Source organism: Gavia stellata, chromosome 8 (assembly GCF_030936135.1).
Source record: "Gavia stellata isolate bGavSte3 chromosome 8, bGavSte3.hap2, whole genome shotgun sequence".
Taxonomy (NCBI): Eukaryota; Metazoa; Chordata; class Aves; order Gaviiformes; family Gaviidae; genus Gavia; species Gavia stellata.
In genome coordinates, this window is record NC_082601.1 from 44,014,227 (window position 1) to 44,023,137 (window position 8,911).

The 8,911-nt window shown below is 58.0% G+C and overlaps 1 protein-coding gene across 1 annotated transcript in view; it reads right to left on the minus strand.

The window, feature by feature from the left end:
* Positions 1-8,393, minus strand: part of COL18A1 (collagen type XVIII alpha 1 chain) — a 42,245-nt gene extending 33,852 nt beyond the window's left edge. The window contains exons 1-2 of the mRNA XM_059820823.1: positions 8,377-8,393; positions 7,886-7,953 (exon numbers count right to left, since the gene is read on the minus strand). Coding sequence (XP_059676806.1) covers positions 7,886-7,953; positions 8,377-8,387 — 79 coding nt within the window. The 5' untranslated portion in view covers positions 8,388-8,393. The remainder of the gene's footprint in view (positions 1-7,885; positions 7,954-8,376) is intronic.
* Positions 8,394-8,911: the final 518 nt, after the last annotated feature.

The following is an 8,911-nucleotide window of genomic DNA, read 5'->3' on the forward strand; positions in this document are numbered from 1 at the left end:
CCATTTACCCAAAAGTCAACAATCCCTGACTCAATTAAGTTACAGACTAATGAAGAGGATGGAAAAAAAATAATTTGTTTGACTACAGCGTTTACCGGAGGGGAGGCAGGTGGCTTACTTATGAATTATAAAATCAGAGATAGCTTCAAGGGCTGTCGGGCTGACAGAAATTTATACCAGCAGTGATGGTGGGAAGAGCATGGGGATGGTGATGCTGGGCTGGTGAGCTGCAGAATCCAAGTGCCCTGGCTGCTGTTCCCACCCCAGGCTGTTCGAACAGCCTCCCACAACCTGGGGACAGTGTCAGAGGAACAGCCAGATCTTCCAGTCCCCCAGGAGGAGGAAACCAGCAGATCAAGCTTGGGAATAAAACAAAAATACAATAAAATCCACTAATGACCAATTTCCATCTTAGAAAAGGGTTGGGAGACGATGCCAAAAAAGGCAATAAAAATTCCACAAAAGCAACCTTTTCAACTGAAAACCAGCAGACACGGGATGTTCCGGACCAGATGTTGCTCACTGAGAAAGCCCCCAGCACCAGGGATGCTCCTGCCAAACAGTGCTGCAGGTGAGAGCCAGGAGCACAGCAAGTCTCTGGAGCCTTGTCCCCGGAGCAGCCCCATCCCCCAGCCCCAGGGGGGGTTCCTGCTCCCTTCCAACCCCCCACACTTGCTGGGAGGCAAAAGCCACCCCATCTTTGGCTTGCGGGAACCATCCCTTCACCCCCCAAGGGTTTAGTAACTGTGCTCATGCCTCAAGGCTGTTGAGGTTTTTTGGCCCAAGGTCTGCTCTCGCACACGCCGGCAGGGAAGGGAATTGAGCAGAGAAACAGAGAACATGCTGAACGACGCCGAGATGTGCAATTACGCCGGTAGAACTGGCAAACGCGTTCAGCACCGCTGAGGCAACCGACCGGCTGTGCCACTGAGCCTGCCACCCACCCCACAGGCAACCCTGCTCCCGGTGACCAAGAGGGATGAGAGACATCAGGCTGCAACACTGCAGCAAGATACCCAATGGCTTTCTCTTTAACAAAGGCTTCTCGCTTGTTAATAGAGGAGCCAAGCTTTCCAAGCGCAGGACATGGCCTTGCAAATGTCTGAGCAGCTCTGTATTAGCCCAAATCCAGACGAACGGCACCCAGACTGCATCAGCCATGAGTTTCCCAGGTTCTGCTGGTTCCCCCCCAAATGCACCCTTCCCTCTCTGCTCTTTGCTCGCTCCCACCCAACATGACCCATTTTTGCCCTCGAGCCTGCTCCAGCTCTCCTCACACCCACAGCCTCCGCTCTCACGCTTCCCCCAGTGACTCCAAATCCACATTAAGGCAATGCCGGAAGCCCCAGTTAGCTGTACAAATGTCCAAACCATTTTCTAATCCCGTTCAGCTCCTTGCTTCAATTATATCTTTGGCAACAAGCTCTCTAGGCTAATCAAGTCCTACATTAAAGCCAAAATGCATACACATGCTGCTACCACATACTTTCCTCCATCCACAAAGTCAGGGACTTTCTCCCACTCCCCGATATTCAAGGGGATTTAGTACCAGCCAAAATCATTGCAGGTTTCCTCTCCACCACCTCCTACCCATCAGTGCTCCTCTGGTCACTGGCTCTCAGCAAGATGGGGCACATCTTCCCCAAGGGCAGCAGCACCGCTGCTCCACACACATTGGTACCCAAGGGATGAGGAATGAGGCTAGAGGGCAGGAGAGACAGTGAGAGCACCCCACAGAGAGCAGAGAAGAGGTGGAGCGATGGGGTGAGGTGGAACCCAGCACCGGCCCCCCACCCATCTCAGAAGATGCTGGCTCCAGGCTGCACACCCAGCCAGAGAGACGCGCAGGACACTCTTGGAAAGGACTCATCTCCAGCACTTTCTGAAATGTCATCAGATAAGCTAGAAGAGCGTTAAAATGCTTTATTAATCCCATACCTCTGGGCTGCTGATATACATCCGATACTTAATCCCAGATGTCTCCTTCAGTGCTTTGAACTCTCTACTGAAATGCCAGAATTAATTCTTTTCTTGGTAAACTATCAGAGTTTGGAAGAGACACAGTGCACTTGCTGGGATTGTTATTTCAGGGCTTAGAGCATCATCCCTAACAGTTGCCCCAGACCAGACCCATGCAAGAGAGAAGCCGGCACCGTGGGCGTCCGACTACAGCAGGAGCAGCGAGGTGCAGACAAGCCCTTGCTAGCAAAGCTGCGCGGCAGCCCCTGCCAGCCCGACGTAAGCAGCTCTCACAGCTCCATCCCGCCTCCAGCTCCTCCAGCTCCCTCTCTCCACGCATCCTCCCAGAGATGTTGCCATCTGCAAAGCAGCCCCAGGGGAGCATTAGCTGGAGTAACATGGGAAGGTTGCCTGCAGATGGAGGATCTTCTTCATCTGTTCTCTGGACATGGGGCAAGTAACCCTCCTTGAACCCACCTCCCTGGTACATCTCTCTTGGCTGAACAGGGCTCTGCATGGGCCTTACTGAACTGGAGAGTTGCTTGGGCCCTACTGAGCTGGTTATGTTGGATGCTGGTCCGTCACAGCCATGGGAGACCAGTGAGCCCCCAGGCAGCGGAAGGGAGCCCAGATGAGAAACATGAGGACTGCAGCTCAGGAAGGACGCGCTGTTGAGTCGCACACCAGCATGGACCATGAGGCTTCCCACACAGCTGGGCAATGAGAACCCCAAATCCCCATCCTCTAGACAGTGCTCAGAAGGAAGGGGGTATGTCCACAGCAGGGTAACCTAAACCAAGACTGCAAACCAGAGTGGGAGCAGGTAGAAAGCATGGCCAGCAGGTCAAGGGAGGTGATTCTCCCCCTCTGCTCCGCTCTCCTGAGACCCCACCTGGAGCACTGCTCTGGGGTCCCCAGCACAAGAAAGACATGGACCTGTTGGAGCGGGTCCAGAGGAGGCCACAAAAATGATCTGAGGGCTGGAACACCTCTCCTGTGAAGAAAGGCTGAGCGAGTTGGGGTTGTTCAGCCTGGAGAAGAGAAGGCTCCAGGGAGACCTTACTGTGGCCTTTCAATATGTAAAGGGAGCTTATAAGAAAGACGGAGAGAGACTTTTTAGCAAGGCCGCTAGTGACAGGACAAGGGGCAATGGTTTTAAACAAAGGTGGTAGGTTTAAATTGAACCCAAGGAAGAAATTTTTTTACAATGAGGGTGGTGAGACACAGGAGCAGTTTGCCCAGAGAAGCTGTGGATGCCCCATCACTGAAAGTGTTCAAGGCCAGGTTGGACGGGGCTTTGAGCAACCTGACCTAGTGAAAGGTGTCCCTGCCCACGGCAGGGGGGTTGGACTAGGTGTTCTTCAAAGGTCACTTCCAATCCAAACCATTCTGTTATTCTATGATAAAGCAAGAGCGGGTAAATTAGTAAGACTGCAGATGCAAAAGGGTGAGACGCCTCAGGCTTGCGTAGAAGAGCAAGTCATTCCACATGCCTGGGAGCTTCCTCCCAGAGCTGATGCAACAAGCCCCAGATGTGCCAGAGGACACAACAGTGGCATCCCATGGCACAAGCTGGGGTGATAACAGCCCTCCCTCACTATCCCGAAGGACTGAGGACAGACCTCAGACACCCCTTGGGCTGCCCAGGAGGCTGGTTTGCAAACAGGGGCGGCTGTGTCACCTGCAAACCCGGGTCCTCAGCATCTTCTGCAGGCTCCACACTCACAGGAGGATGCGGCTTTGGATCAGTCCTCCCCCTCCGTGCTCTCTCCCTGCTCCACACGCTCCTGCCTCCTTAAAAAGAAGCGGTGACATCCCCCCACTAAAGAAAAGACTCTTTCCCAGCAGCACAGTTATCTGCTTGGGGATTTTTTAAGCCATGCAGTAACGCTTGAAACGGGATTGCAAAACGTGTTCCTCTGTCTTCTCCAAGTGCTCAAGGTTTGGTATTTAACAGCACCCAAACTGTATCAACATAAACACTGTAAGAAGAGGTTATTCCAGCTGCAGGCCAAAATAAATAAGAAACAATGCCACAACGAGCCTCCTATCGAAAGCAGAAACCCCACTTCTCCAGTATTTGGTAGTTCGTGTGCAGGATCTTCCAGCAGCCACAGGGAAAAGCAGCTTGGCTCTCCGTCCTCCCATGGGACACACGTCAGCAGGGAGCTCCCAGGCACCCATGGCCACACAGGGCCAGGAGAGACCCAGGCTGAGCTCCCTTTCCCCACGTGGAAACCCGAAATCGAGTCAGAGCTCTGGGCAAAGGATGCTGTGGATGGACCGCGTCCAGGTACGGAGCTGCAAAACCACTGAGAAAATTAGGAGCAGGGCTTGAAAAAGGTGCTTTCGTCAAGGGAAGCGAAGAAAACTCCTGCCTAGGACTGCAGCTGCTCTGCAGGACTGCTCGGTCTCTTTTTAAACTGAGTTTCCAGACCCAAAGTGCCATCTGAGTAGGGCCGCTTCATCTCTGCCGCCTCCTTCCCAGGCCGGGCAGGAGGGACGGGATCCATCTGCCAGGGGGTGGATTGGGAGCCCCAGGAGCATCCAGCAGTGCTGCAGGGAGATTTTCACAGGCTTGGCTCCTTCAAGCTGCCGGCAGCCCGAGGTGGCTCTCCCTCCCCACCAGCTCCCACAGCAGAGAGCGGCGGCCCAGATAAGGCTTTGCAAACAGAAGTCCTGCCAGCTGATAAGGAGATGAAGAGCTTGCGGAGCGTCCCGAGCACAGCATCCTCCCCAGTTACTCCAGCCCATCCCAGGGGCCTCAGCAGCCAAGCGATGCTGTCGGAGCTGAGAGGTGCCAACTCGCCCCAAGCCAAACCCATGCCGGTGTGTGCTGCCCGTGGCTGATTCCCCACAGTCCTTCTCCTAAGCATCAGGAGAAATTCTGAAAATAATGTTTGCGAAAGCTCCAATCCACCTGTCAAAAATCCCCAGGCGTCGATGCCAAAGCAGTTATGTCACAGGCTGTAAATCACTTTGCACGGCACCTGTTTCATCTTTGAAGGCACGTGCTTGCAAGGAATCCCAGCCACGGAGACCGACGAGCCATTGAAGATGGAAATAAAATCACGCAGGAGCCTCTATGCTGGCAGCAAGCAGCTCCAGCACCTGCTATATTTAACAGGAGGAGGAGGCAGCTCAGCTTCTCAGGTGCTGCCTGCATCCTCCTCATCACCAGCCAAGACCTTGATGTACCAGCCCATCCCAGCCCCAAACTGATGCAGAGAAACTCAGCATGAGAGAAGATGAATGAAGTCAGACCAGATCAGGGCGACCCTGGCCAGCTTTGTAAACCCCCAATGGTGGGGGTCCCAGGGTTGCCCCCCGTCCTGGAACGGGGATTTCCCCAGCATCCGACACAGCCTGGGCTGCTGCCCTGTGCACAGGGGACACCACAGCCCTACACATGCCCCGATTCCCCCATGCTCTCAGGACAGGTCCCACCACAGCATCTCTGCAGCATCCCCATCCCCTGTACAGCTACGTGCTCTTGCTGAGGAATCCCAGAGATCCAGCGATAAGAGGCAAGACGAGCTCTGGGCAGCTAAGCCCCCAAATTTGCAAAGCAGGCAGATAAACAGAAAGGTTATCTCCATGCCAGGACGGCCTTCAGAGCAAACATTCCCCAGAAGCCATCACAAAGGAGGGCTGGCAGAACAGGCCCTGGAGTCCTTGGACATTGAACCAAGAGAAGGAAAAAAAAAAAAGAAAGAAAGAAAAAAAGCCACACCAACCCTCTTGCAAATTCTTTTAAAACCCGATTCGCAGCCTGCCTTTGGGAGACGGCCAAGTCAGCTGGGTGAAACGGGCACCTCCCTGCCAGCAGTGACTGGGCGCCGGGGGTGCTCCCCTGGTGTTTAACCCCTCTGCGCACCACGTGAAATCTCCTTGGGGTCCCCCTGTGTGGCTGCTCAAAGGTGGGGGGATGCAGCTTCAGCTTGGCAAAGGGTCCCGGCCAGCCCCGCATGCCCAATGCCGAGCCAGGAGCTGGGACGCCAGCAGAGAGGGGGTGGGAAGGGCACGAATAGCTCTGAGTAACCGCTGTTAAACCAGCTCCCGGCCCTCCAGCTCAGCTCCGTCGTGCTGGACGGTCTCCAGGGACCTAAAATAGTCAATTCAGGATTTCACATGGGAATGATGTTCCCATCTCTGAAGACCTCCAAGGGGAGCTTTGTTCTCGCAGTCCCTGGGGAGGCACCCACGACATGGAAAGCAACCTCACAAACCCAGCCTGAGGCACTTCAAGAACTTCTCCAAGTGCTCCCAGACAAGCTCTGGGAGCTGCTCAGGCTGCTCTCTTCCTCTCCACGAGGTGACCCAGCCGCCAGCGGAGCCAGACTCCGTGTAGCCATGCCTGAGCTGTTCCTAGATGACACGAAGCCTTGCTCCAGTAAATAATCCACTGATTTCACGGCTCAGTGCCCGTCTGACTTCCAGCTCGCTTGTACCTGGGGCAGCCACTTACCACGTTTTGTCCAGCCTACGATGACAGAGAGGGGCACAAGCCATGGCTCATAATGTGTTGGCAAGCTGACAATGCTCAGCACAAGCAGAAGACAACCAGAACATCACCCTGGAGAAAAGCCACCCTTGCCTGGTTTTGGATCACCACTTGCAGCTCAGCTACTTTTGCAAATGGGGTTCCTGGGCTGCAAGCGGGGTCGGGGACTCCCTGTGTCAGCTGTGGTTCGCTCTGCTGCCTCGCACTGGGCACGCATCCAGAGACCGGCTGCAAGGGGAGGAGGGCTTTCAACCGGCCTGGCAGCCGGGAGGAAGCTTCCCCGGCAGGGAGGTAAAGTTCACCAGGAAAATAGGCAGCTCATGCACTCAGGCAGTGGGAGAACCGGCTCACGTGCCCCATGGGGAAAGAAGGGCTGGAAAGCTGAGTCAGTGCCGAATCACAGAATCATTAAGGTTGGAAAAGACCTGCAAGATCATCAAGTCCAACCATCAACCCAACACCACCATGCCCACTAAACCATGTCCCAAAATGCCACGTCTACACGTTCCTTGAACACCTCCAGGGATGGTGACTCCACCACCTCCCTGGGCAGCCTCTTCCAATGCTTCAGCACTCTCTCAGTAAAGAAATTTGTCCTAATATCCAGCCTGAACCTCCCCTGGCGCAACTTGAGGCCATTTCCTCTTGTCCTATCACTTGTCACTTGGAAGAAGAGACAAACACCCACCTCACCACAACCTCCTTTCAGGTAACTGTAGAGAGGATTCCCCTCTCCCAGGGCACAAGCAGCTTGAGAGCAAGATGAGCTGAGCAAGATGAGCTGAGAGGGTTTTTTTGCCGAGCCCCAAAGCCAGGGGAAAGCCAGCGAGCGGCGTGGGAGGTGTTGCATCCCCGGGGCACACACTCAAGGCTTCCTACCACTTGCAACGGTTCCAAGGACACGCAGTCACGGGGAGGACTTCTGCAGGCGCGGCAGAAACCGCTAACACATGGAGCACGGCCACTTTGGGGCAACGCCACGCCATCTGTCCCACAGCCAGAGTGGACCAGACAAACCATTCTCACCCCAGTAAAGCCTCCGCGCGCACGGCAGCCAGGCATCTCTCTCAAGTGTTGCCCGGCACAGCGCTTCCCCAGCATCCTTCCCCGTGCCCCATTGATGAGATGGGGCTCACGGGACCCCAGCCCTGCCACCCTCAGCGGCCACGAGGGATGTGGCTGTTGAAGGGGTGCGTGGGGGGAAACTCCCCCCATCTCCCTTCTCTTTGGGGACCGCGGACTGGCCGCAGCATTTGGCCCGAGGGGAGCCACAATCCCATGCCTGCTGGGGAGCAGGGCTGCGTTGGCAGCGCATCCCAGGGGACAGGGCGGTTCAGGATGGGGAGGGGATCTGGGACCCCGGGCACGGCGACTGGGACAAGCCCCCCCCCCCCATGTCCCGCAGCATCCCGCGCACGTTACCCGGTTCCTGGGAAGCGGCGGGGACCAGCAGGACAAAGAGCCCGAGCAGCAGCCGCCGCGGGAGGCACCTGCGGGAAGGGAAGGAGAGAGCAAGGGGTTACCCACCCTCCCGCCGGCTCCGGGGTGCCCCCGCCCGGCAGCCCCCGGCCGGACCGGTGCGCCCCCCACTCCCGCAGTCCCGGGGCGCCCCGGCAGCTCGGGGGTCCCCAGGGTACTGGTACACTCGGGGTCCCCCCACAGTCTATCGGTGCCCCCCCAGCCTCGGCGGCACCGTTGCACCGGAGTCCCGGTGAACGCCAGCCCCGGTGGCTCCGGGATCCCCGCAGTACCGGTGCCGGTGCTCCCGGGGTCCCCACGACATACCGGTGCCCCCCAGCCCCGCCAGCTCCCGTGTCCCCACGGTACCGGTGTCCCCAGGTTCCCCCCACAGTACCCAGCCCCGGCGGCTCTGGGGTCCCGGCTCCCCGCAGCCCCCCGGCCCCGGCGCTCACCCTGGGCGCATGGTGCCCGCTCGGTGCCGGCGGCTCGGCTCGGCGTGGCGCGGCTCGGCTCGGCTCGGCGCGGCTCGGCACGGCCCGGGGGGCGGGGAGGGGAGGGACGGGGCGGGGAGGGGCGGCCCGACCCGGGCTGGCGGCGGAGCGGGCGCGCCGGGCCCCCCCCCCCCCCCGCCCCCGTCCCGGGGCTTGCAGGGCCGCTGGGCTCCTGCAGCCGGGAGGGGGGCCGGGACACCCCCCCGGGGCGTCCGGACTCTGCGCCAGCCCCAGCGCAGCCGGTGTGCGGGGGGCACTGCCCGGCTCCCCGCCGAGCATCCCTCCCCGCCGAGCATCCTCTCCGCGGGGCACCGGCGAGCGCCCTCGCCCCCAAAGGGCACCGCCAGCCCGGACCTGCTCCGGCATCGCCTGCTCCACAAAGCCCATGGGTTTCTGCTCGCAGGCCAGGCCTGGTCTTGAAGGAGGGAGTGAATCAGCGAGATGAGCTCATTCCCCCTCCTCTCCCCTACCCAAGCCCGGGGGGCACCAGGCAGGG